This window comes from Nomascus leucogenys, chromosome 22a, assembly GCF_006542625.1.
Source record: "Nomascus leucogenys isolate Asia chromosome 22a, Asia_NLE_v1, whole genome shotgun sequence".
Lineage (NCBI taxonomy): Eukaryota > Metazoa > Chordata > Mammalia > Primates > Hylobatidae > Nomascus > Nomascus leucogenys.
This window is the reverse complement of record NC_044402.1, coordinates 40,017,835-40,044,515: the sequence shown is the minus strand read 5'-3', so window position 1 is coordinate 40,044,515 and position 26,681 is coordinate 40,017,835. Positions and strand designations below refer to the sequence as shown.

Below are 26,681 nucleotides of genomic sequence, written 5' to 3'. Positions count from 1 at the left end.
ATATAATTTTCCTATTGATCCTACTCCTGTAATTATTCTAGCACATTGTAGTGTGTCATTTTCCTTTCTCTCACCAGAGACTCCGTATTTCCCCACATATGTTAGTCTATGGGATTCCGTATGCACTCTTATGAAGAACTAAAATTTTATCCCCTCAAAGCTAATAATATCCTAAGGAAATACTGCTGCTACTTTTCCTCCTACTGGGAATCTTAGCAAACCATGACTAAGGGGCATTGAGCTTAGTTATCTAGCAAGTAAGACTGAAGATCTGTTGATTAGGATCCTCAGTTGCAGCTTTCTTCACTCCTGGTTTTTTTTACCTATAGGAATCTCCAAGTCGGTACCAAGGAAGCAGGTCAGTTTTATCAGCTCCCATACTAGCCCAACCCCCTGAAAATTCCTGTTCTTTCTTGACTCCTGGCTGTGTGAACTCTGAGAGAGAGGAAATGGTTAATGAATTTAGCTTTCACTTCTCCGAGAAAGAGTTACTGAAAGTGCCGAAGTAAAATCTTAATTGTAATGCTCACCCTGGACTGTCATCTTATGAAATCCTACTGTTTGAAATGCTTGTTCCCCGGTGCCATAAAGAAATAGCATTTGAACATAAATTTAATTTACTTAGCAAGGTCATTTTTACTTCCTGCAGAAAGGGTACACTCGCCAGCAGTTTTGCCACAAGAGTACACTGAACAAAGGAGACAGGGTCGTTTATAACCTGACGCGTCTACCTTATTGCTGTGTCCGGTTTCCATTGGCTGGAACGGGACCTCACATTCTGTATTTGTTCTGATTGGCTAGCAACTTAGAATTTTTTAAAAGAGGCAAAGGTAGAGGAGAACAAAGGAAGGAGGAAGTAACTTGTGGAATGCTGAGAAAGGTAAAAACACCTTCAAATAAGGAAGAGGAACAGGCTATAACCTAATGCTTGCTTGGACCAATATAAGCATGCCAGGGCAAATATTTAGGCTAAATTGTGGGAGCTAAGAACATAAAGTACATTGATTTCTTTATTACGGCTAGCAGATATTTAAGAATGTTAGTACAGGTTTTAAAATAAATTTTGCTTTTAAGAGAAGTTACTATTTATTCCTAATTAGATGAAGAGGAAAGTCTTTAAAGAGGAACCTCTACCTTACTTCTTACACTACTCATCCTTCAAAATTGAACTCAATCATTTCCTCTGTGAAGACTGCATTAGGTGGAGTTAGATGGTCTGTTCATTCATTCAATAAATATTAAGTGCCTACTGTTTATCAGGTACCATGTTACGGGCTGGATATATACCACCAGTCCTTTCTAATTAGTGATATCTATGCTCTACTAATTCTTAAATATATTTTTAGTATCGGCTGGGCGTGGTGGCTCACACCTGTAATCCCAGCACTTTGGGAGGCCGAGGTGGGCGGATCATGAGGTCAGGAGATTGAGACCGTTCTGGCTAACACGGTGAAACCCCATCTCTACTAAAAATACAAAAACAAAATTAGCCGGGCGTGGTGGAGGACACCTGTAGTCCCAGCTGCTCGGGAGGCTGAGGCAGGAGAATGGCGTGAACCCAGGAGGCATAGCTTGCAGTGGTGAGCCGAGATCGCCCCACTGCACTCCAGCCTGGGCAACAGAGCAGGACTCCGTCTCAAAACAAACAAAAAAAACCAAAAACCAAAACAAAACTATATATATAGATATATAGATATATATATACACACACACACACACTTTTTTAAATATCAGTCCTGCATTATGGATTAAAAAGACACAGCCCCTACATTCATAGAAGTTACAGTCTAATGTTCTTTTGTCCTTCTGTACTTCTGATAAGCCCATTACAACACTTAAACACTGCTCTGATTTTTTTTTTTCACCTCTCCCACTAGCCTGTAAGCCTCTCAGTTATTCCAGTTATCTTTGTAATCTCAGGATCTAGGAAATATAGACCCAAATATATGCTTGTTGGATGGCATCCTTCTTTCTGGTTACTTTGGGTTTAGTTATTTTTCTAGTTTCTTAAGGTGGATGAGAGGATGGAGGGATGTATGAATGGATGGACAGATGTATGGTTGAGAGTACTTGGTAAGGCACTGAGGAAAGAAAGGTGTACTTTAAAGCTTCTATTATGGGCAATACAGAGGTGGAGAAAGCTCTACGTAGGGAGTTGGAGAGCAATGGGTTTTATATGGAAACTTTGCTTCCATATTTTAGGATGCTACCTATAATACATGAGAGTAAGCAGTTTGTGCTCAGAGAGGAAGCTATTATTCTATAAACACTGATCTGATTGATCCTCTAAAGTGGCACTTAACCTCTGCCTAGAGAGATTAGAGCCGTCTCTTTTTTTTTTCCCTTGCAGGTCAAACACACCTCGACCAGTGGGTATTACTTCCCCATCACAATCAGGTGGAGAACATTTTTCCCCTAAATATCTGTGTGAGATGAATATCCTTTCCTTATGTAGAAGATGGTTTCCTCTCAGAGACAATAATGTGATCTTCCTAACTTTATGTATAATATGATAACATTATATAACCAGGTAACCACGCACAACAAATTGGCCAGGCAAGGCAGGCGCACCATTGATGGCAACTTTTTATTCTGTACTTTATTCTCTTTCAGTTACCCCACGACCCAGTTTCCAGCATAGCAGTCAAGTGGTCAGGTAAACCTACACAGCAACATTACAACTGTTGGCAAAAGTTGGAAGATAAAAGAAATATCTAGTTGTAGCTCAAATTGGGACTGATGAAATTTTAGGTCTACATAGAAGTTTAAAGCTAGGGTTTGTTTTTTTTTCCTAAGCCAAACTGTATCTAGCTTTATTAAAGATACTGTCCATTCAGGCAGGACATGGACAGACAGTCATTAACAGTATACAAGAAATCTCAAACTCCCTTCTTCAATGGACTACCAAAAATCAGAAAGCCACTATAAAACCCAATGAAGTCTTCATCTGATGCTCTGAACAGGGAAAGTTTAGAGTGAGGGTTGACATTTCACATTTAGCATGTTGTTTAACAACTTTTCACAAGCCAACCCTGACTTTCAGGGAGTGAAATGAAAATGGCAGAATTTATCTGAAGATCCACAATCTAGAAATGGAACCACTGCTCTTTTGACAGGTGCCATCTCAGTGGCATCACTGGAAAGTCCAGATTGCCTGACACACTGGTAACCAATGACTAGGGGTCAGGTCCCCACAGATGTCTCGGCTTAAGGGAGTTAAGTCTATGCTGAAAGATGGAAAGGGAGAAGAAGACATAAAAACAAACTTGTTTTTCCATACCACAAGGCTTTTGTGCCAAGGTGGCCATGTGTGTCAGTCAGGGAATCCCTCCTCTTGGGAGCCAAGAGGAAGTCTCTCAAAACTAGAAGGGAAAGGTGTTTTCTTCACATCAATCCAGCTTCAGAGACTTTCTATTAGCGACATATGCTCCTTCCCCCTAAAACAATGAGTGTTCTGTGTGCTAACAACATATAAAGTTAGGTTTTTTGAGGCTGGGCACGGTAGCTCACGCCTGTAATCCCAGCACTTTGGGAGGCCGAGGTGAATGGATCATTTGAGGTCAAGAGTTTGAGACCAGCCTGGCCAACATGGTGAAACCCTGTCTCTACTAAAAATACAAAACTTAGCTGGGCATGGTGGTGCACGCCTGTAGTCCTAGCTACTTGGGAGGCTGAGGCATGAGAATCACTTGAACCCAGGATGCGGAGGTTGCAGTGAGCTGAGCTTGTGCCATTGTGCTCTAGCCTGGGCAACAGAGCGAGACTCTGTCTGAAAAAAACAAAAACAAAAAAACAACAATAAAAAGTAAAACTAGGTTTTTTGCCTTTTTTTTCTTTTTGTTTCACCTTATACAGTCGATCCTCCTCAGCAGAATCTATTCCTTATAGAGAGGCTGGCTTTGGTAGCTTGGGACAAGTAAGTAATGTTCACCTTATCTTTCCAGATTGAAGTTTCTAATGCTAAATGAAAGCAAAGGTTTATCGAGAACTTAAATTTATATTGGTTTTGGCATAAATTATCTGATGTCATACTGGACCCTATTTTCTTTTGGCAATGGAGACCTGATATTAGAAACCGACAGAGAATAAATAGGGGTGGAAATAGTGAAAGTGCTTAAAGACTGAATCAACAGTGTCCATGGTGTTCATTTTGGAAGGAGTAAAGTATGGATCTTTCTTTGACTAGTATGCCCACTGTAGTAGAACAATATATGCTTGAATGTGTAGCTATAGATAAATAGGGAATAGGGAAGCCAGATAACTGAGATATATTTATTAATTGATGCTTATTATTTGTCTATCAGGGAGGCAGAGGTCTGCAGGGAAGGAGAACTCCCAGAGACTCTTATAATGGTGAGGTGGGGGGAAAAGGGTGTCAGAAATCAACCTACTCTATGTAGAGATCTGCGGATTTCTGGTTTTCTATGCATAATATAATGCCATTTCATTTGTTTTTTCCAGACAGTGATTCCATGTATCCATACATATATTACAAGGGTTTTTTTTGTTTATTTGTTTGTTTGTTTGTTTTGGTGAGATGGAGATTTACTCTTGTTGCCCAGGCTGGAGTGCAATGGCATGATCTTGGCTCACTGCATCCTCCGCCTCCCAGGTTCAAGCGATTCTCCTGCCTCAGCCTCCCGAGTAGCTGGGATTACAGGCATGTGCCACCACACATGGCTAATTCTGCATTTTTAGTAGAGACGGGGTTTCATCGTGTTGCCCAGGCTGATCTCGAACTCCTGACCTCAGGTGATCCGCCTGCCTTGGCCTCCCAAAGTGTTGGGATTACAGGCGTGAGCCACTGTGCCCGGCCTACAAGTTTTTCAAATAATGATATTTTTGTTTTCCAACTAATAAGGGGAAAATAAAGATTTGAGTGATAGGAAGTCATTGAAAACCTCTGGTCAGGAGATGGAGGATAACTTTTCAGTAAAATTGACTTGGATTTTTTTGAATTGCCACAAGATGGCATTACAAGCTAAGTGTAAAAAGGTTCACAAGCTTGTTGGCCTGAAGGGTATCTGGCTTCTTTGCTGTGTTTTAAACATAAAAATATTCCAGTGAAGGAATATTTTGGGCCTGCTTACTTAATTTCTTACCTAAAGCCCCTTAAAATTATTACTGTTGTTACCATTTTCAAGGGCATTAGCCAGTACCTAGAGAATACCTAACAGAGAAGACTTTCACAAGAAAGAATTAGAAACTCCCAAATCTCTTCTTTTAATTCTCCAAATAGTCTCCCTCTAAATCTCCCACATTTGAAATCTCCCACTCCTTTGAAAAACATAGATGTTCTAGCCAATTTATTTCTGTCAGGTTGGTAACAACAGTGTTCTCTTTTTCATTCTTAATTTTAGTAATTTGAGTCTTTTCCTCTTTATTTCTTTGTCAATCATTTCAAATAATTCATTTTGTTGAGAGTCTGTATTATTTTTTCTATTATCTGTTTCATTTACTTCTGGTTTAGTCTATTTCCTTCCTTCTCATTATTTTGGATTTAGTTCTTTTTCTAGTTTCCTAAGGTGGAAGGTTCGATTATTGATTTGGGATCTTTTTTACTATTGATGTTTCCAGTCATAAATTTCACTGTAGCACTGCTTTCACAGCATCCTATAACATTTGGCATGCTGTGTTTTGTTTTAATTCATTCCAAAGGTTGTTTGTTCATTTGTTTGTTTTTTGAGTTGGAGTCTCACTCTGTCGCCCAGACTGGAGTGCAGTGGCGCCATCTCAGCTCACTTCCACGTCCGCCTCCCAGGTTCAGCCTCCCAAGTAGCTGGGACTACAGGCACGTGCCACTGCGCTTGGCAAATTTTTGTATTTTTAGTAGAGACGGAGTTTCACCATGTTGGCCAGGCTGGTCTCCAACTCCTCACCTCAGGTGATCTGCCCGCCTCAGCCTCCCAAAGTGCTTGGATTACAGGTGTTAGCCACCATGTCCGATCTCATTCCAAAGTATTTTCTAATGTCCCTTGTGATTTTTGTTTTTTAGACCCATTGGTTGTTTATCAATGTGTTGTTTAATATCTACATATATGTGAAGTTCCCAAATTTCCTCCTGTTATTGATTTTGACTTTCAGTGATTTAAATCCTTTTAATTTTTTTTTTTTTTTGAGATGGTGTTTCGTTCTTGTTGCCCAGGCTGGAGTGCAGTGGTGCAATCTTGGCTCACCGCAACCTCCGCCTCCCAGGTTCAAGCAATTCTCCTGCCTCAGCCTCCTGAGTAGCTGGGATTACAGGCATGCACCACCTCACCCGGCTAATTTTGTATTTTTAGTAGAGACGGGGTTTCTCCATGTTGAGGCTGGTCTCAAACTCCTGACCTCAGGTGATCCGCCTGCCTCATCCTCCCAAAGTGCTGAGATTACAGGCGTGAGCCACCGCGCCAGGCCTGATTTAAATCCTTTTAAATGTATGACCTAATATGTGGTCTATCCTGGAGAGAATGCTCCATGTGTATGTGGGAAGAATGTATATTCTACTATTTTTGGGTGGTGTATTCTATAGAGTCTGCTAGGTTTAGTTAGTATATCATGTTGTTCAATTAGTATGCCTCTGTTTCCTTTCCTTGCTGATCTTCTGTCCAGTTGTTCTTTCCGTTATTGAAAGTGGGGTATTAAAGTCACCAACTATTATTGTGGTTTTTTGTTTTTTGTTTTCTTGTTTTTTTGAGACAGAGTCTCACGCTGTTGTTGATGCTGGAGTATAGTGGCACAATTATGGCTCACTGCAGCCTCCACCTCCCAGGCTCAAGCGATAGTCCCACTTCAGCCTCCTGAGTAGCTAGAACAAAAGGCATGCACCACCACGCCTGGCTAGTTTTTTTATTTCAATTTTCATGTCTTTGTAGAGATGAGGTCTCCCTGTTCTGCCCTGGTCTCGAACTCCTGGGCTCAAGCGATCCTCCTGCCTCAGCTCCCAAAGTGCTGGGATTATAGGCGTGAGCAACCATGCCCAGTCCCTATTATTGTCAAATTGTCTTATTTTCTCTTCAATTCTATCAGTTTTTGCTTCAGGTATTTTAGGACTCTATTGTTAGGTGCATATATAAATGTTTCTCTTCTTGATAAATGGACCCCTTTGTCATTATTTAATGCCTTTGTCTCTTGTAACAATTTTTTTTTTTTTTGAGACAGAGTCTCACTCTCTTCTTGGCTAGAGTGCAGTGGCAAAATCTCGGCTTACTGCAACCTCCTCCTCCTGGCTTCAAGCGATTCTTGTGCCTTAGCCTCTTTAGTAGCTGGGATTCTAGGCATGTGCCACCACGCCTGGCTAATTTTTGTATTTTTAGTAGAGACGAGGTTTCACCATGTTGGCTAGGCTGGTCTCGAACTCCTGGCCTCAAGTGATTCGCCCACCTCGGCCTCCCAAAGTGCTGGGATTACAGGCATGAGCCACTGTGCCTGGCCCAACAATTTTGTCTTAAAGTCTATTTTGTCTGATATTAGTATAGCCACTCTTTTGTTCACTGTTTTTTGCATGGAATATATTTTTTCATCCTTCTCCTTTCAACTTATATGCATCTTTGAATCCAAAGTGAATCTCTTGTAGACTGTGAATAGTTGGACTTGTTTTTTCTTTCATCTGTTCTGCCAGTTTCTGCCTTTTAATTCATTTACATTTAATGTAATTACAGATAAGGAAGGACTGACTTCTGCATTTTGTTATTTGTTTTCTATATGTCATGCTTTTTGGTTAGCCTTTTGTTTGTCCCAGCTGATATCTATCTCCTTAGGCAGCCAAACAAGTGCTTCTAATTGTTTTCAACAGACTGGAGAAAGGTTTTTCTGCACTTGGTAAGCTCTGAGCTCCAAGTCCTGGTGCTGTCAAATAAAGACAACCTTGAAAGTGGGGTCTTCCAGGGAACCACTAGACAGGTCAAATAATGACAATTCTCTGGGAATGAATCCTTCAAAAACCTCCAACCCTGTTCCATCCCCTCTAGTGACTGCCAGACTGTTGGGTTTCACCATGAGCATGCCCTGTTGGTTTTCAAGGCTACCATGGAGCTGGAGAAGGAGAAATGGCAATAGAGCAAGTTAAAATGCCAAAAACCTTGCTGTTTTTACTAACGTTTTGCTATTTTTCTTGAATAAACATTCTCCAGATTACTACAAGCCCTTTGTTAATTTCCAGATTTCTGAAAAAGTTGATTCTGACCATTATGCCAATTTTCTCATTGCTTTTATGGAGGAGGAAATTTTTGGAGGTCTTTGCTCTGCCATTTTTGTTGATGTCACTCCTAGCTAATTTTTGTCTTTACCCATTCTTTCTGGTGATTTCCATCTTAGAGGGGAAGCCAAGGCACATGAGAGCACATGAAGGCAGTGAGGGATCGCAGCCCACAGACTCATGAAAGGGAGAGGAAAGCACCTATAAAAGATACTGCTATGTGATTTATGAGCTTTTTCACTTGGCAGTAGCCCCCAACCCTAACGTATATACTAAAAATCTTTTATCTCCATTTCCTTTGCCCTGGCCCCAAGTATACCTGAATCTCTTCTCTAGTTCATGGATTATCTCACAGGCTTATTTTTATGCTTTCCAGAAACCCCTTCACCAGCTTCAACTCACAGCCTATCTTATAGGTGAGTAACACTGTGCTTCCTTTTTTCTGGGGTGTGTTCATACTTAAACTCTGCCAGCAGGCTGGGTGCGGTGGCTCACGCCTGTAATCCCAGCACTTTGGGAGGCCAAGGAGGGTGGATCACTTGACGTCAGGTGTTTGAGACCACCTGTAATCTTAGCACTTCAGGAGGCCAAGGTGGGAGGATTGCTTAAGCCCAGGTGTTGGAGACCAGCCTGAGCAACAAAGCGAGACCTAATTACCCAGGCTTGGTGGGTGTATGCTTGTGGTCCCAGCTACTTGGGAGGCTAAGACGGGAGGATCACTTGAGTTTAGGAAGTCAAGGCTGCAGTGAGCCATGATCATACTACTGCACTCCAACCTGGGCAACAGGGTGAGACCCTGTCTCAAAAAAAAAAAGAAAAAATTATCATCAGTTGCAAGCAGAGGATTTTTTCCTCTCTGGCCTAGCTGTATAGGCTCTTCCATTATATATGCTTTTTATTTTTACCTTTACCTGTCTTTTTCTGTGCTGATGCTTTTATTTGCTTTCCTTAGACCTTCATCTGCCTCCTCTGGACAGGGGATTTTTTCTTTCAGACCATCCCCAAATGGGCATTCAGGCCACACAAGAGTCCTCACCCCCAACAATTTTGGTAAGTTAAATAACATTTCCAAAGGAATGGAGCTTCAACTATAGACACATATACTAAAATGAAGATTTTCAAGATGACAAGATGTTGAGGTTTGCCCCCCAAAGAGCACTGTCTGTAGTTGGCTCCTTAATATTCTTTAAGAGCCATCTCATTTTCTTCAGAGTGAAGGGACACTCTGGATTTTGCCTGGTTAGCACTCATCCTGTCACCAGTCGAGTCCTACTGTTTAGCCAGAAGGTTGGCCTATAGGATTAAACTGGCTTCTCAAAAGTCCCTATATTGAAAATGCTGGGTGCTCAGTTCTGAGGATTATAAGGCCAATATCCATTCTTCTCCCCATCTTTTTCAGTAAAGGTGGTACCACCAGTCCTTTTGCTAAGAGGCTGCCATCTTCCATAGCTCACCTAAATATTTATATTGCCTATTTTTCCACTCATAGTTAAATCTCAGACCTCTCTGCCAGTACCTGGTCCTCACAGGAAAAGAACAGACTTTATATCCCATCTCTTAAATTGCTAATTGTGTTTCCCTTCTGAGTAGTGTTCCTTTAAGAACTACCTCGTTACCCTGACCCGCAAGTAACACTGCCGAGAAACTGCCCAAGTAAGTTGTCTTTCACTGTTCCATTCTATCCTTCAGCTCAGAGGGAGAGCAGAACTACACTAGAGAGTCTTCCTAGTTTCCAGCTACCAGTCCTGCAGGTGAGACCTGGCTAGTCTAACTTGTCTGTGCATAAAATCTCACATGGTTAGGCCTGCACACGAAATGCCTCAGGGTAGTGTAATATAACCAGTGAAGAACGACATGGGTTTCAACCCTGGTAACTATATGTTCACAATCTTCCAGAATGGTCTGAATTTCAGGTTTTATCCTGCTGTTAGATTAGCTTCCTGGTTTGGGGTTTTAAAATGAGGTCACATGGTAGTGAAAGGCTTTAAACTGAGAGGTCTTGGCCAGGGTGGAATAAGTGTGGACACACTGACATCTTCAGTAGTTCCACAAGAAAGTATTTTCTATGAAATGTATCTTTTGGGTAGAGGTACTACTTGAACTAGGAAAAACCATATTTACTTCTCCAGAGACAGCTAGAATAATATTTTATAAATTTATGGGACTATGATTCTGATTCCAGCAACAAAAGGTAAAGGGCATGGTAACAAGGAGAGGTTTGTAAAGAGTTCTATTAAATGAAAAGTCACCGGGGGTGGTGGCTCACGCCAGTAATCCTAGCATTTTGGGAGGCCAAGGCAGGTGGATAGATAACCTGAGGTCAGGAGTTAGAGACCAGCCTGACCCCATCTCTCTCTACTGAAAATACAAAAATTAGCCAGGTGTGGTGGCGGGCGCCTGTAATCTCAGCTACACGAGAGGCTGAGACAGGAGAATTGCTTGAACCCGGGAGGTGGAGCTTGCAGTGAGCCGAGATTGCGCCACTGCACTGCAGCCTGGGCGGCAGAGTGAGACTCCATCTCAAAAAAAAAAAAAAAAAAAAAAAGAAAAAGAAAAAAAGAAAAGTCCAGTCTTGCCTTTTTTTGTTTGTTTTTTTTTAATGGCTTGGGTTTTGAGCATATTTAGGCTCCTTTTTCACCCCAAGCTCCTGGTGTCCCCAGGGACAGTTCCTTCATACTAAGATAGGTATATATTTTGCTCCCATATTCCAAGATGCCCTTTATTTTCATCAGTAAGAAATTAGGGTCTAAGCCTTAAGAGGCAACACTGGGGAAATAACATTCCTCCCTAAAATCCTCACAAATGGAGGGATTAACCTAAGATGAAAAAAGACTTAAAAGCTTTATAAACCGTCTACAAATATATGGCCCCTAATTGGATCTTGACTGAAACAAGCTATAAAATAAATAAATAAATAAATAAAACAATTCATGAGACAGTTGAACAAAATTATCTATTGGACATTTGATATTAAATAATTGTTAACATTGGAGAGTTTTTTGGTATGATGATATTGTAGTTATGTTTTTAAAAATAGCCTTTCTCTTTTATAGGTACATACTAAAGTATTTATGGATGGAAAGTCAAATGATGTCTGGCATTTGCATCAGTGTAATTTAGTAGGGAGGGACAGTGGGAGAGTAGAAATAAAAGATTGGCTATTAATTATTTGTTAAAGATGGACAATGGGCACATGAGTTCATTATACTATTCTATGTATTTTTTGAAAATGTGGGCCGGGCGCGGTGGCTCACGCCTGTAATCCCAACACTTTGGGAGGCCGAGGCAGGCAGATCATGAGGTCAGGAGATCAAGACCATCCTGGCTAACATGGTGAAACCCCGTCTATACTGAAAAAAATACAAAAAATTAGCTGGGCATGGTGGCGGGCGCCTGTAGTCCCAGCCACGCGGGAGGCTGAGGCAGGAGAATGACGTGAACCCGGGAGGTGGAGCTTGCAGTGAGCGGAGATGTACCACTGCACTCCAGCCTGGGCGACAGAGCAAGACTCCATCTCAAAAACAAACAAACAAACAAACAAACAAAAAGTGAAGAAATTTTAAAGTTATTGAAGGAAATGCCACCTCCTCAGAGGCCTAAGAACTCTGCCTTCCTGGTAGTCATCTCTGGGTGTGGTAGTCATATGTCCCAGATTTTCCAAAATAGTTTAATTTTCAAATATTCATCCTTATTATTATCACCATAAGCTACTGAAATGTTCCAGAGATTGTCACACTAGATGTAGCAAATCCTAGTTTGGAGAAGTTAGTTATCATGCAATGAAGAAAACTATGGGGAAGCAAAAGCAGTGGTGTCTGTCTCGATAAGCTTCATACAACAGGTTCAGAGAGACTTGCTTGCCCTTTTTGTTGCTATAAACACCCACATCTACCTTTTTGTCCTCTGCTGCAGACTCTCTACCAACAACAGCGGCAGATGGGATTACCCAGTGGGAGAGAAGCATGGACCACTTCCAGATAGATCATCTTCAAGGTCTGATCTATACATGCTGCTGAAGGATGGACTGTAGCTTCCAGTACCCATTAGGGGTGATGGCCCTGGAAAATGTATCCCTGCATTGTTTCCTAGTTTCACTCTGTACCTTATGCTCCCTCCATCTTTACCCTATTCACCCTTATCACCTCCCAGGACAGTGGTCAGGTCTTACAAAAGGCTAGTGCTTCAGGAAGATGTTTATATCTCTTCCAGAAGACATTGGTAGCTCCCCTCATTTCCTACAATTTGAAACAAAGGTCATAAAAATAATTCTTGGCACCATGCTTGGTTGGGAGTTGGGAGTTGGGAATGGGGATTGTGATGGATCATATACTCATCACTGTTTCATTTCTGGATTTCATTTTTAGCTTTGGATATACTGTCCCATTGCCAATGTTAACGAGCAACATCTCTGTTCTTTTCCTTATTATACTTTTTCTATTTGTCTATTATTCCCTCTATGCCTAGTTACTATTAAATGTTAATTTTCCTTTCTATTGAAAACAACTGTTGGAGACACTGATTTTCAGCTTAGTATATAGACAGTAAAATTAAGACGATGCCCTTTTATTGCTACAATTCTATCACTATTATAAGCTCTAGAATGGTGGAATGGGCAAACAACACTATCACTGAGATCAAACATGTATTCTACTTTGGGTACTATAAGGCAGAAATGAGGAATTAAATAGGTTAGCCACTCACAAGCTGGCCTTAAGCAAAAATACTGGAAAAACAGAAAATAGCAGGCATCTGCCAGAAATAAATTAGGTCTTGGGAATGATCTTGTATCAGAACTAGGATCCCCATACCCTTTCTGGTACTCTGAATTTATTTTAAAGGCATTTCTAGATACCTTCTCTTTTAGGCAAGGGCCTGTCCTGTAGCAAATGGAGTTACTTCCAAGACTTGTTATCTCGGTTACTCCTGAAGCCTCAGAAATTTTAGTCATTATCATTTGATGGCTGAAAAACAACCTGGCCGGTGATAGATGCTGAACTACTTCCTTTTTAAAGTTTTTGTTCTTCTTTTAAATTTACCTCAATAAGTCCTGCCCCACCAAACAATAAGTTAAAAGTATGCTGAGTTAGAATGTTAATGGATTTGTTTCCATTAATCCCTAAGCCATAGGAGTGGCAAAGTGGATGAGAGAGAAACAATTTTATTTTTGGCCTTTTTATTATTATTCTAGCATTTTAGGGCTTCCACTCTTTTATTTTTAGATGGTTAACTCATTGATGATACCTATTTGCCATATAGCTGATCCCAGCTGATGGAAACCATTCTAAAACGTCAATAATTAATTCACTTAAAGATGATGGTCCCTGTGTCCCTAAGGCAGATCCTATCAAGAGAGGGAAAAGTCTCTTTTCTGGAAACAAATTGACAGCAAAAAGATGAAAAATTAGTCTCTGTCAAGCTGGACAGGAGGTAGTTATCAGGTTTGTAAAACCAAACCTGAAACCTACCTTCACTGCCCTTCAACAAGGAGAAACTATTCCCTCTTTCACTCCTTTGTAACACAATTCTACTTTTTAAAAGGACACCTTCCCTAATTACCACCTCCAATAAATATCCATTCTAAATTATTCTCCACCCAATTATTAAAGTTTTTTACAAGCTCGGTGGGGGAAGATTTTCCCTGAGACAAACAATGAACAGAGTGAGGATTTTGCAAAGATAGAAAAAGCTACAAGGCAAAGTGGTCACAGCATAAGAACTGAAAATAGCTGGGCACGGTGGCTCATGCCTGTAATCCCAGCACTTTGGGAGGCCGAGGTGGGCGGATCACGAGGTCAGATCGAGACCATCCTGGCTAACACGATGAAACCCGTCTCTACTAAAAATATAAAAAATTAGCCGGGGGTGGTGGCGGGCGCCTGTAGTCCCAGCTACTTGGGAGGCTGAGGCAGGAGAATGGCGTGAACCCGGGAGGCGGAGCTTGCAGTGAGCCGAGATTGCGTCACTGCACTCCAGCCTGGGCGACAGAGCAAGACTCCATCTTAAAAAAAAAAAAAAAGAACTGAAACATTCTGCCACCTGTGATTTAGTCATGAAGCAGGTGAAACATAGTCAAGTTGGCATGTGGAAAAGGAAATATTAATATTTGTGATGAGACTGGGACTTATTGAGAATCTTGGTTGTCTAGGAAATGATCAGTTATTAAGAAAAAAAGTAAGAGAGTCAGTTGCATTACACACAAACTTGTGCTCAGAAAAGGGGTACAAGGCAGCCTTATATTCCAGGTAAGATGGTGGGATTGGGGATGCACTGGAATCATCAATCAAATCAGAATCCTTTACTCCTCCTTTCCAATCCTCCTGGAGAGGTGGGGCCAATGTCTGGCCTCTCTATAGTACACGAAGGGAAAAGAACAGCAGACACGAGGAGAGCAAGAGCAGCTTCCCAGCCCATGGTTTCCCCAGATCCTTAGCACTCCCTACCCTAAGGTTAGAGGTCTGGATTTCTGCTGATCCAATTCCAGCCTTACTTAGTGCCCTATGGTCATTCTCCCTGGTCCACCCTCACTATATCCCCCTGCCACCCACCCTGAAGAACACAAAGCTTTTTAGTTCTCTGCCACAAGGTAATTTTAAAAATGTGGTTTCTTTGTTTACAGTTACTAAGTTGGTTCATCTTTTAGTAACAGACCTCCCCTCCCCCAGCTCCCCACTCAGTCTTGTATGATCACATCATCATCATCATCATCATCTTCCTCTTCCTCCTCCTCCTCTTCTTCCTCACCATCTTCTGGCAGTTCTTCCTCCTCCTCTTCCTCTTCTTCATCTAGACAAACTACCACCTCAGCTGGCTGAGGTAATCGAGAGTCAAACCAATCCAGTACCTGCTGGGTGCTAAGCCTTGATGCCTGACTCAATTGAGGGATATCAGTTTCCCATAGCTGTTGGTGGGCTGCCCAGTACCTCTCCAAGGGTTGTATATCCGGTGCAGGTGGAGGGATTGGCAGAGGTGGTGTCTCAGCCCTTTCATTCAAGGAGCGGGTTGATGGTGGTGGTGTAGGAATTGCTGGGTCTTGGAAACTAGGGGCACCAGGTACTGCATTGTCCCGAAACCATTTTAGTTGCCCATGCTTCAAGGCATAGCGTGTGTCACCAAACCACTGAATGATCTCAGGCCGAGGTAAACCAGTGATCTGTTCTAACTTTTGGTAATCCTCACGCCGTGCCCATTGGCACTGTAAAAAAAAGGATTTAAGGATAGCCAGCTGCTCTTTGGTTTTGCGCTTGGTCTTTCGCTGGCGTTGCATATCTGGGGAAAGGTACTCTGTGGGGCCAACTCTACCTGGTACTGAGTTATGCCGTAGCCCTTGGGGCCAGGCTGGTTCCAGATGTGGGGGTAATGCCTGTTCACTGGGTGACACTGACTGTGGGACACAGCCTAGTGGCTGGAGGGATTTAGAGGCAGCAGTAGCTCCATTAGCCAGTACCTGGAAAGAAGAGGTAGAGGAAGAAGAGGGAGTAACACTAGATGCTGACTCCTCCTTACAACTACTGGCAATTAATGCAATTGGTGGGGGTTTATCCCGAGCTTGTGGCTGGTGGACGGTTGTGGAGTGGTTCCAGGAAGCAGTACCTATGCCATGTGACTGGTTGGGACCCCTGCCTGCCTGCTCCTTTGAGAGGCCACTGCTTTGAAGATGTTGCCAAAAATCTGATTGGTGGGGGAATGCTCCACTGCCAGGTGTCATCAGGGACTCCTTTAATTTTTGGTGACTCTGTGGCAGTGGTGGCATCTGAGAGGATTCCTCAGGCTCTACCTTCAATCCTTTCGTCTGGGTGGGCTTGCTAAGAGTTGGAGGACCTATTCCAATACCAACTTGTGCTGGAGCTGGCATTGGAGGAGGAGGCACCTCCTCTGGGGGCCGTCCTGCATGATGAGTAAAAGAGAGAAGGGATTTGAAATGGAGTTGGTCCCGACGGTAGACTACTCGGGCTCGAGTCTCTTCTATTTCTTCAGACGACCAGCTAATACCACAGCGGAGGCGCTGGGCCATAAACCAAGTCTTGACTTTCTCCATCTGCAACCCATAACGTAGGCAGAGAAGGGCAATGTCTGCTAGGCTGGGATAGGGAAAATAGCTGAAGGTTTTTAGCAGGTGTTCATTGCTGTCTAGCTCACTGGTCTGGGTTGCTTGGGTCCACACAAGCTGTAGCTCCTCAGAGATTGGAGGGAGGCAGATGAGCCCCGCTGGTGAACTACTGAGACCGCTGGCCTCTTTATTAGGAGGCATGGTGCTTTCTGATTTGTGCCCTTCAGAGATAGCTGTAATAAGAAGAGAAACAGCTCAATCACTGGGTCTCCTCTTCTGACGCATTGCTCAATTTCTACCAAACTAACTGCTGGACACCAAAACCATTAAATTTCTATTTGTATCATGTTGTATTGCTTTTTAAGTGCTTCAACAATTTCTTATTTAATTTTCATAAACTTAAGTCATCAGACCCTGCTTTAATTCCCATTTTCTGTGGACTAAAGTCCATAGCTGTTAAATTACCCCAAGCCACATGACTGGTGAGTGTTGTTCCAAGAAAAAAATCTGACTTTAAAGCCAGCCATGGTGGCTCATGCCTGTAATCCCAGCACTTCGGGAGGCTGAGGTGGGAGGATTGCTTGAGCCCAGGGGTTTGATACCAGCCTGGGCAACACAGTGAGACTACAAAAAAATTTTAAAACCAGCTGGGCATGGTGGTTCATGCCTGTAGTCCCAACTACTTGGGAGGCTGGGGCAGGAGGACTGCTTGAGCCTGAGAGGTTAAGGCTGCAGTGAGCTATGATTGCGCCACTGCACTCCAGCCTGGGTGATAGAGTGAGACCCTATCAAAAAAAAAATCTGTCTTCAGAAGTTAAGAAGGAAAACTGATCCTGATATAGCTTGTGTGTGTGTGTGTGTGTGTGTGTGTGTGTGTGTGTGTGTGTGTGTTTTGAGATGGAGTCTCGCTGTGTCGCCCAGGCTGGAGTGCAGTGGCATGATCTTGGCTGACTGCAACCTCCACCTCCCGGGTTCAAGCAATTCTCTGCCTCAGCCTCCCGAGTAGCTGGGATTACAGGTGCCCGCCACCACGCCCGGCTACTTTTTGTATTTTTAGTAGAGATGGGGTTTCACCGTCTTGGCCAGGATGGCTTTGAACTCCTGACCTCGTGATCCACCTGCCTCTGGCCTCCCAAAGTGCTGGAATTACAGGCATGAGTCACCACACCCAGCTGGTGGGTTTTTTTTTTTTTTAAGAGAGAATATTGCTCTGTCACCCAGGCCACCCAGGCTGGAGTGCAGTGGCACCATCATAGCTCTGATACAGCCTTTATCTTTCCTATTCAAACCCACTTCTAGAAGCTATCCACCAACTCTCACCTTCTAAATTCATGGAACAAGAATTACATAGTGAAGACTCAACCACAAAAACAAGAGAAGCAATAATTTCAACTGGTTTGTGTGTGTGTGTGCATTTTTGTTTTTGTTTTTTCAAGAGACAGGGTTTCACTCTGTTGCCTAGGCTGGAGTGCAGTGGCATGATCATGGCTCATTGCAGCTTTGAACTCTTAGGCTCAAGCAGTCCTCCCACCTCAGCCTCCCAAGTAGGTAGGACTACAGGTGCATGCAGCCATATCTGGCTAATTTTAAAATTTTTTGTAGACAGGGTCTCACTATGTTGCCTAGGCTGGTCTCAAACTCCTAGCCTCAAGTGATCGTCCCACCTCAGCCTCCCAAAGTGCTGAGATTACTGGAGTGAGCCACTGTACCTGGCCGTCAGAATTGTTTGTTTGTTTCTGAGCAGGATCTCGCTTTGTTGCTTAGACTGGAGTGCAGTGGCATGATCTCAGCTCACTGCAGCCTCCGCCTCCTGGGTTCAAGCGATTCTTGTGCCTCAACCTCCTGAGTAGCTGGGACTACAGGCGTGTGCCGCCATGCCCTGCTACACTTTGTATTTTTAGTAGAGACGAGGTTTTACCATGTTAACCAGGCTGGTCTCGAACTCCTGACCTCAAGTGATCCACTGGCCTCGGCCTCCCAAAGTGCTGGGATTACAGGCGTGAGCCACAGCGCCTGGCCAGAACTGTTAATTATTTATTTATTTATTTATTTTGAGACAGAGTCTTTCTGCTACCCAGGCTGGAGTGCAGTGGCATGATCTTGGCTCACTGCAACCTCCGCCTCCCGGGTTCAAGTGATTCTCCTGCCTCAGCCTCCCGAGTAGCTGGAATTACAAGCTTGCACCATGATGCCCAGCTAATTTTTGTATTTTTAGTAGAGACGAAGTTTCACTATTGTTATAAATAAAGTTTCAGTGCCACAAAAGAAATAGCAATCGAATATAAAATTTTCTTTCTTTTTTATTCTCAGTAGGGCAATTTACTTCTATAGAAGGATGCGCCCTCATAGATGGAGCAGTGGTGAGCACACACCTGGACAAGGGAGGGGAAGGGGTTCTTATTCCTGACACAGGTGGCCCCTGCCGCTGTCATTCCCCTATTGGCTAGGGTTAGACTGCACAGGCTAAACTAATTCCGATTGGCTAATTTAAAGAGAGTGACTGGGTGAGTGGTTTGGTGGGGAAAATGGTTATGGCAGAGCAGGAAATCGGAATGAGTCAGGGTGGAGAATGAGTCAGGGCAGAGCAGGTAATCGGAATGAGTCAGGGTGGAGCAGGTGATCGAAAAAGGTTGCTTTACAAGGAAGTTAAGTTTAAAAGTAGAAGGCAAAGAATTGAACATACTGACATATTGATTCTTTGAAGAGAAATTTAGAACTCATATCTAATGCTATGTTGGCCAGGCTGGTCTCGAACTCCTGACCTCAGGTGATCCACCTGCCTTGGCCTCCCGAAGTGCCGGGATTATAGGCATGAGCCACCGCGCCCAGCCACTATTTTTTTTTTTAGAGACAAGGTCTTGTTATGTTGTCCAGGCTGGCATGCTATGCATAGGTGCAATCATAATGCACTGCAGCCTCAAATTCCTGGGATCAAGTGACCCTCCTGCTTCAACCTCCTGAGTAATTGGAACTACAGGTGCACACCATTGTTCCTGGCTTGTTACTAACTCTTTGGCTGCTAACAATTTATAATTATATTTAGAATGTGGATCAATAGATTGGGAATACAACTGATGAATATCTGGAAGGTAGGACAGCACTGTCCTCTGCCCAGCCCCCCTTTTTTCTTTCCCTTCTTGGTGGTGGAGTGTCGGGGGATGGCAACTGACAGTACCTTTAAGCCCTAAGCCCAAACCTGATAGCTTTATTTTTTCCATCTCTTGGTTGGATGAGAGATATGGGTCAGAGATCTGGGATAAATGAGGCTCACTCCCCTAACCCTTTAGGTCATGTGAAAACAGAGAGGGGAATGTTTCCTCCTCCAAGTCAGCCTTGGAACAAAGGTTATCCCCTCCCTCAGCCTTTGTCTCTTCCAACAGCTCAGCTTCTCCCCAGGGAGCCCAGAAAGCTCCCTCAGTCACTAACAGCCCCCTCCACACAGGGCAGAAGGTCTCCTGAGCTTATCTTTTCAGCCCAGCTTTCTCCTCAAGACCAGGTGGACAGGCTCATTATAAATTGTAACCAGCTCCTGCAAGCTACCCAGTAGCACCACTGCTCCCAGGGTTATGGGTATGGGGACTGCAGGAATAGCCCTTGACTGTGCTGCTTTCCTGAAATAACTGCTCAAGTTATTTCCCAGAATATTCTGTTGACAATTTTTAACTCAGCTCCCTGTGTGGGCACTAGAGACCCTTTAACACATCCATCACCCTTTACTCTTAGGGGAATCCCATCTGTTTTTATTTTATTTTATTATTTTATTTGGAGACGGAGTCTTGCTCTGTCGCTAGGCTGGAGTGCAGTGGCACGATCTTGGCTCACTGCAACCTCCACCTCCCAGGTTCAAGTGATTCCCCTGCCTCAGCCTCCTGAGTAGCTAGGACTCCAGGCGCACATCACCACACCTGGCTAATTTTTTGTATTTTAGTAGAGACAGGGTTTCACCATGTTGGCCAGGATGGTCTTGACATCCTGACCTCATCATCTGCCTGCCTCAGCCTCCCAAAGTGCTGGGATTTAAGGCGTGAAACACCGGGCCCAGCCTTTCATCTGTGTTTTTAAGTATTACTCCTGATCTGCTAAGGACAGGACAGGATTCCCATGTAAATGCTACATGATGAATTGCAAAAATAAACCTCAAGTCCATTAATTTAGAGCAATGTGATAGCAGGGATTTTACACCATGATTTTTAAAATTCAGAAGCATTTTAATACGTGTCACCATTTCCTTTTAACAAGCAAATCTGACTAACTGAGGCCATGCAGACCCTGAAAGCAATACTGCTTGAAGAGCCCCTTAAGAGGGTCAATGGAGGCAGCATGGCATGACGGGTAGAAATATGAATTCTTCGATAAGGCCAACCTCTGAGTTTGAATCCCGGTTCTGCCACTTATCAGCTATGTGATCTCAGGCAAGTTACTTAACTTACATGAGCCTGGTTTCCTCCTATGTAACAAAGTGAAGACGGTGCAGAGAGTACGTAATAGTATTATGTGCTAAGTGTTATGCACAGGCAGGGCATAGAGCAAATGTTAGGGGATGGATGTCCAGGGTGAGACAAATTAATGCAACTCCACTTTCTAGAATGCTGCATGTCCTTGGGCAGTTATTTAACTTCTCTAAGCCTTAGTTTCTCATCAGAAAAAAAGCACCTTGGGCTGAGTGCAGTGGCTCATGCCTGTAATGCCAACACTTTGGGAGGCCAAGGTGGGCAGATGGTTTGAGCCCAGGAGTTTGAGACCAGACTGGGCAACATGGTGAAACTGTCTCTACAAATAATAATAATAATAATACAAAATATTAGCGGGGCATGGTGGCGCAACTGTAGTCCTAGCTACTCGGGAGGCTGAGGTGGGAGGATTGCTTGAGCCCGGGAGGTGGAGGTTGCAGTGAGTCAAGATTGTGCACTGCACCACAGCCTGGGTGACAGAGAGAGACCCTGTCTCAAAAAGAAAAGAAAAAAGCAAAAAAGCACCTACCCAGCAAGTTTATGACTAAATGAAAAAGTGCACTTAACATTATAACTAGAACAAAGTAAGGGCTCAATAAATAGCAGCTTTTATCATGACTTCAACTTTATGGAGGTGATTTTGATGTAAAGTAATGCTCCTTCTAGACAATGGGGTAACTGGGACAAAGACTGAATCATTTAATATTCACTGTTTTCAATCTATTTTTGCAGAGCCCTATTCTAGTTAGCGATGAGGAAACCAGTGTATCTATGATTCTATACTTTTTATATTTTGGGGTTTAAATACAATTTCAGAATGTATTTGCCACTTAAAAAAATGTATGAAAACCAGTGCTTTAGAACTGCATCCATAATTTGGATCCTTTGTGATTGGTATGTCAGTTGCCTATGTGATAGTTCCACCTTTCGTCTTCCAGGTTCATCCAGGACACAACTGAAATGGCCTGGGAGGCACTGCTTGCATGGCCAGGTGCTAAACTACCATTTAGAAATTGTGGCCCACCGGGAACACCACCGAATCCAAGCTGGAGAATACTTTATGATGGCAACGCTTGACATCTACTTAACCTCATTTGTGTCCTATTATATAAAGACACTAACACTTTAGAGATAAGGAAAATAAAGCATAAGGAACAAAGCAGTCCAGTGTGAGGATGAATACTGCCAGATGGGAATATAAGGCAGGCACATTTATAAGTATTAAAAGCTGTAAGGAAGCATTTTACTTTCGTTTAGGTGGCTTGATGTCCTTCACATTTTCAGCATCAGCTTGATCTTTCAGTGTAACATACTGCAAACAACATATTTGGTGTACTATACGCATTCAGTTTTCACTTACACTTACAAAACACCAGTTATGGAACACTTCCTGAAACAGAATGGTGGCTTAAATCAAGGCACAGCTGTATAGCTGGTACTTCCCTGGAAGAATCTGGCTTTGAACTAAGAGAAAACTACAACCAGAATGGCTCGTGAGAATTATAACAGGTAGGGTAGACCCTATAGTAATCAAAATCATAATAAAACACTATAGTATCTTGTGTTCTTGTGTGTCCATTTTGGATTAAGTAGAAAAAGAAGGGAATCAAAAGCTGAAGTGAGGAGTCCTAGCGCAGAAGAGGTAGTGGTGGTGGTGGTGGTGAATATCTATTCTGAACAACTTCTAAATTTGTATCCTTATTAAATATGCCAGATATGTCCCACTGCTACTTAAAAATCACTAATAAAAATATATGGAGTCATGGCCGGGTGCAGTGGCTCATGCCTGTATTCCCAGCACTTTGGGAGGTAGGAGGATCACTTGAGCTTAGGAATTCAAGACCAGCCTGGGCAACATAGCGAGACCTCGCCTCTACAAATAAATATATAAATTTTAAAAATTAAAAAAAAATTCTCTATCACTCTCTGAGACAGTGTATCACCCTTCTTTCCCCTTGGGCTTTCCATATCCCTGGACAGATGGAAGACAAGAATGGACTGTCTTAAACTTCCAGTTTCTGTGTTTACACAGTCCTAGGAGAAAGAGGACTCTAGAACTTTAGGTTTGAACCTAGGCTTATCGTTAAAGTAGGAGACAGTTAAAGTGGGAGGCGAGGCTGGGTGTAATGGCTCACGCCTGTAATCTCAGCACTTTGGGAGGCCGAGGCAGGAGGATCACTTGAGGTCAGGAGTTCGAGACCAGCCTGGCTAACATGGTGAAACCCCGTCTCTACTAAAAATACAAAAATTAGCCAGGCATGGTGACATGCGCCTGTAGTCCCAGCTACTGGGAAGGCTGAGGCAGGAGAATCACTTGAACCTGGGAGGCGGACGTTGCAGTGAGCCAAGATCACGCCACTGTACTCCAGCCTGGGGACAGAGTGAGACTCTGTCTCAAATAAATAAATAAATAAATAAATAAATAAATAAATAAAGTGGGAGATGAGATATAATCCTGCAGAATTCCCTAAATCTTTATTTAGAGACAATCTGAAGTACTCCTGAAATGTGTTTGGGGATACAGTTTTAAGGGCCTTAAAGACCTATAGTGATATTCAGCTTATATGCTTCTTAACTTTTTAGTTCATGAACCTCTTTGAGAATCAGACAAAAGTTACAGACCCTCAGAAAGTTATGACTAACCTTCCAAAAATAAACATTCACACTTACACAATAAACTCAGGGGCTTTAGTTACTGCCAAGAAGCCAGGTTAAGGATTACTGCCTCACATCCTTCCAACTTAACAGAGGCAATAGTGGTCATTACTTAAAGATGAACAGTTTGATGTGAATGAACGTAAAGAGTTGATGGAATACTCAAGAATTCAAGTGCGTCTAGAAGGGACAAGGTATTTGTGATATTAGTTGGAAAGAGTGGAAGGGAGGGATGCTCAACTGGGCCAGGAGCCTGGCTTAACTGAGCCACTGGATTACATGACCAATATCCACAGTACACTGGAAACTAAAGGCTAGTAGGCTGCTACTAGTGCGCCAAAATCATCTGCTTCATTCAGTTGTCCTGCGTGCTGGGGCCAGTTTTGTGTCATTACAAACCTGCTTATGTCCATACTTTTTCAGTGTCTATATAATAATGTAATTAAACCTCATGTAAACCTATGAAAAATCACTGCATTAAAAATTGTTCCTTCAGGAATACTGATGTTTAAAAAATTGCTCCTATGAAAACTAAGTCAAATGTTTTGGAGAGACATAACGCAAAGAAGAGTATGCATTTTAAAAATTGTTGAGTTGGGAGTGAGCAAGACAACTGTAAAAGATTGAGGGGTGGGACTTAATCTCAAAAGTACTCTGCACTCAAAAGTGTCTAAATTCATACTTCACTTTAAATAAAGCAAAACGGGAAACCAAAGATGATGAAAGTGCCTGAGTGGCTCTCAGACTGCACACTAGAATTACCTGGGAAGCTTAAAAACCAGGCCACCCTCCTCCCCATTCAGATTCAATAGTCTGTACTGGGGTACAGGCATCCACAGTTTTTAAAAGAAGTTCTCAGGGTACAGCCAGGTTTGAGACTCCCTGTGTAGTTAATACTGGAAAGAGAATTGGGAACTCTGAACAGCAGTCTTAGACACAAAAACAGTCTCACCACTACATCAAAAGATTGGTGAAATGGATATACTTTTAATTACAATGTTTAAGATATGTATGCATTATCTTTAAAATTCCCAATCTGGCTTTTTCAATTACTACCATCTAACCGAATCATATAATATAAAAGGGCTTCAAGTGTATGATGGGAAGGAGGTTCACATGACAAAAAAAAAAAATCTCCTGATCTGGGCCCACATTACCAAACAGGTCTCAGCTTGAGTCTTCTTTCAGTTTAGGAGTCTCAGAATAGGACGCAACACTAGGAACCTCAGAGGACTCGGGTTCTCAGTTTCCTGGTTGGTTTTCTGAGTATGGCTGGGTTCGGGAGTCAGAGGGGCACTTTCTTCTAAACCTTTCATTCCCAAAGGCCACTGATCCCCAGAAGCAAGGCCAGGTTCTGCACGTGTGTCGAGGTTGCCAGGAGGTAGCCGTGGGGGTTGGGGGTTTGTGTGGCGGGGGGGCCTGGGAAGGAAATGTTTCTCCTATCCTCCATTTCATAGGCAGTCCAGAAGGCTCCGAACTGGGTCAGGGAACAAAAAGTTATTGCACTTGGGACGATGAGCCCCATGAGGCAGGCGAATCTCAATCCTACTCTCGCCAAGGGCGCCCCAACCCAACCTTCTTGCCCTCCCCTACACAGACACTCACCCTCCCCTAGTTACAACAGGGGAGGGAACCGAAAAGTCCAGAGGAGAAAAAAGAGAGAACCGGGCCACTTCGAACCTAGAATTATCCCCCTACCAGCGCGGGGATGGGGCTCCAGAGGTGGGAGACCGTACACGAGCTGGGAGGGGAAGTCCAAGGGGCTGGGGATCACTCACCGCGGTCCAGCCCGGGCGGCGGCTCCCAGCCTCGCACCATGGGCCGGGGGGAAGTGGGGGAGAGGGCAGGGGGCCTCCGAGTGGGAGTGGGGTTGCTGCCCGGTGCGGCCGCTCCGAGCCCACCCCAGCGATGGCCGAAACCGGGACTGCCCCCCCCACAGTCCCCGGGAGCGCGCCGGTCTACCCAGCCCTGCTCGAGCAAGTTGGAGGCGGGGCGGATGGGTGGGGTGGGCGTCCAGAGGCGGTGCCAAGGTGGCCCGAGTCCTGATTGGTGGGCGCAGGCGGGCGGGCACGGGCGAAGCGCACTGGGCTGGCCATTGGCTGCGTGGGTCTCGGCTGAAGTCGGGTATTGGCTGCGTGGGCCTCAGCTGGGGTCATCTATTGGATGCGTGGGGCAAGGAAGATGTCCCCTGGGGCCAAGCTGCACTGCATGGTACCTCCCCCTACCCTCGACCTATCGGCGCCAGACCTTTGGAGTACACCGGGCCGGGATCCTTCCGAAATTCCCCAAGGAGGGATACTGCACTTTGCTGAACTGTCTGGACCGCCAACAACTCCCAATTTGTTTCCTTCTGAAGGAAGCCCTCCAGGAAGACCTTTTCCGTGCCCCCTCCCGAGCCATACAAACGAGCTGCGCCTTTCCCAGCCGAGAGCCCAACCGCCACCAGCAGCGTCAGCTGTAACAAAGCGCCTAAAGCAACCGGGAACTTGTTCTCGAGATGGATCAGATGTCTTGCCACCTGGAAAGACGAGGACCTTAGGAGCCTGCGGGTGACTTAGGCCGTTCCCCGGGTCAAACTGGCACCAGACAGATGTTCCCAAAGACGAAGTGCTGGAGCAGTCACCTCATTGGGACCTACCAGACCCTCAGGCTCCCCTCCCTGCCGTAGAAAAGAGGACCCGGAGCTCTGCATAGTATTTGTTTTTCACTAGCTAGAAAGGGATGAAGACTGAGATGGGAGAATGACTTGATTCCAAGAGTTCGAGGCCAGTCTGGGCAACATAGCGAGACCTTGTCTCAAAAAAAATTTTTTTTAACTTACAGAAAGAAAGGGATTACAATAAAATGGACTTCAACAAAGCAGTATCCCACACAGTATGAAGTTATGGGCCAAAATTTGTATTTTAGGATTCCCCATCTTCTGTGAGACAAAGTAACAAATGTAAGAAGACAGGCTTGCTCAATTCTGCTTGGCAACATAATTTCACAAACCCTCTGACTCTGAAAAGACCCTTTGAAGACAAAACAGGAGGCCGGGCGCGGTGGCTCACGCCTGTAATCCAGCACTTTGGGAGGCCGAGGCGGGCGGATCACGAGGTCAGGAGATCGAGACCATCCTGGCTAACACGGTGAAACCCCGTCTCTACTAAAAATACAAAAAATTAGCCGGGCGAGGTGGCGGGCGCCTGTACTCCCAGCTACGCGGGAGGCTGAGGCAGGAGAATGGCGTGAACCCCGGGGGGCAGAGCCTGCAGTGAGCCGAGATTGCGCCACTGCACTCCAGCCTGGGTGAAAGAGCGAGACTCCGTCTCAAAAAAAAAAAAAAAAAAAAAAAAGAAGACAAAACAGGATA

At 43.9% G+C, this 26,681-nt stretch overlaps 2 protein-coding genes across 4 annotated transcripts in view; one reads left to right on the top strand and one right to left on the bottom strand.

The window, feature by feature from the left end:
• RNF212B (ring finger protein 212B) overlaps window positions 1-12,751 on the top strand; it is a 91,540-nt gene extending 78,789 nt beyond the window's left edge. For both annotated transcript variants that reach the window (XM_030802586.1, XM_003260944.4), the window contains 9 exons: window positions 330-358; window positions 2,351-2,397; window positions 2,614-2,656; window positions 3,856-3,916; window positions 4,305-4,353; window positions 8,553-8,592; window positions 9,129-9,226; window positions 9,866-9,927; window positions 12,089-12,751. In XM_030802586.1, the coding sequence (XP_030658446.1) occupies window positions 330-358; window positions 2,351-2,397; window positions 2,614-2,656; window positions 3,856-3,916; window positions 4,305-4,353; window positions 8,553-8,592; window positions 9,129-9,226; window positions 9,866-9,927; window positions 12,089-12,157 (498 nt within the window). In that variant the 3' untranslated portion in view covers window positions 12,158-12,751. The remainder of the gene's footprint in view (window positions 1-329; window positions 359-2,350; window positions 2,398-2,613; window positions 2,657-3,855; window positions 3,917-4,304; window positions 4,354-8,552; window positions 8,593-9,128; window positions 9,227-9,865; window positions 9,928-12,088) is intronic.
• Window positions 12,696-25,321, bottom strand: HOMEZ (homeobox and leucine zipper encoding). Of its 2 annotated transcripts, XM_030802585.1 has the most exons (3): window positions 25,108-25,306; window positions 15,951-16,456; window positions 14,761-15,620 (listed from the first exon to the last, which is right to left on the bottom strand). In XM_030802585.1, exons 1-3 carry the CDS (start codon window positions 25,145-25,147, stop codon window positions 14,847-14,849), a joined length of 1,320 nt encoding a protein of 439 aa, XP_030658445.1. In that variant the 5' UTR covers window positions 25,148-25,306; the 3' UTR covers window positions 14,761-14,846. The 2 variants fall into 2 exon arrangements, with proteins under 2 accessions (XP_003260695.1, XP_030658445.1); XM_003260647.3 differs by having other exon boundaries at window positions 12,696-16,456; window positions 25,108-25,321.
• Between the last annotated feature and the right edge of the window lie 1,360 nt (window positions 25,322-26,681).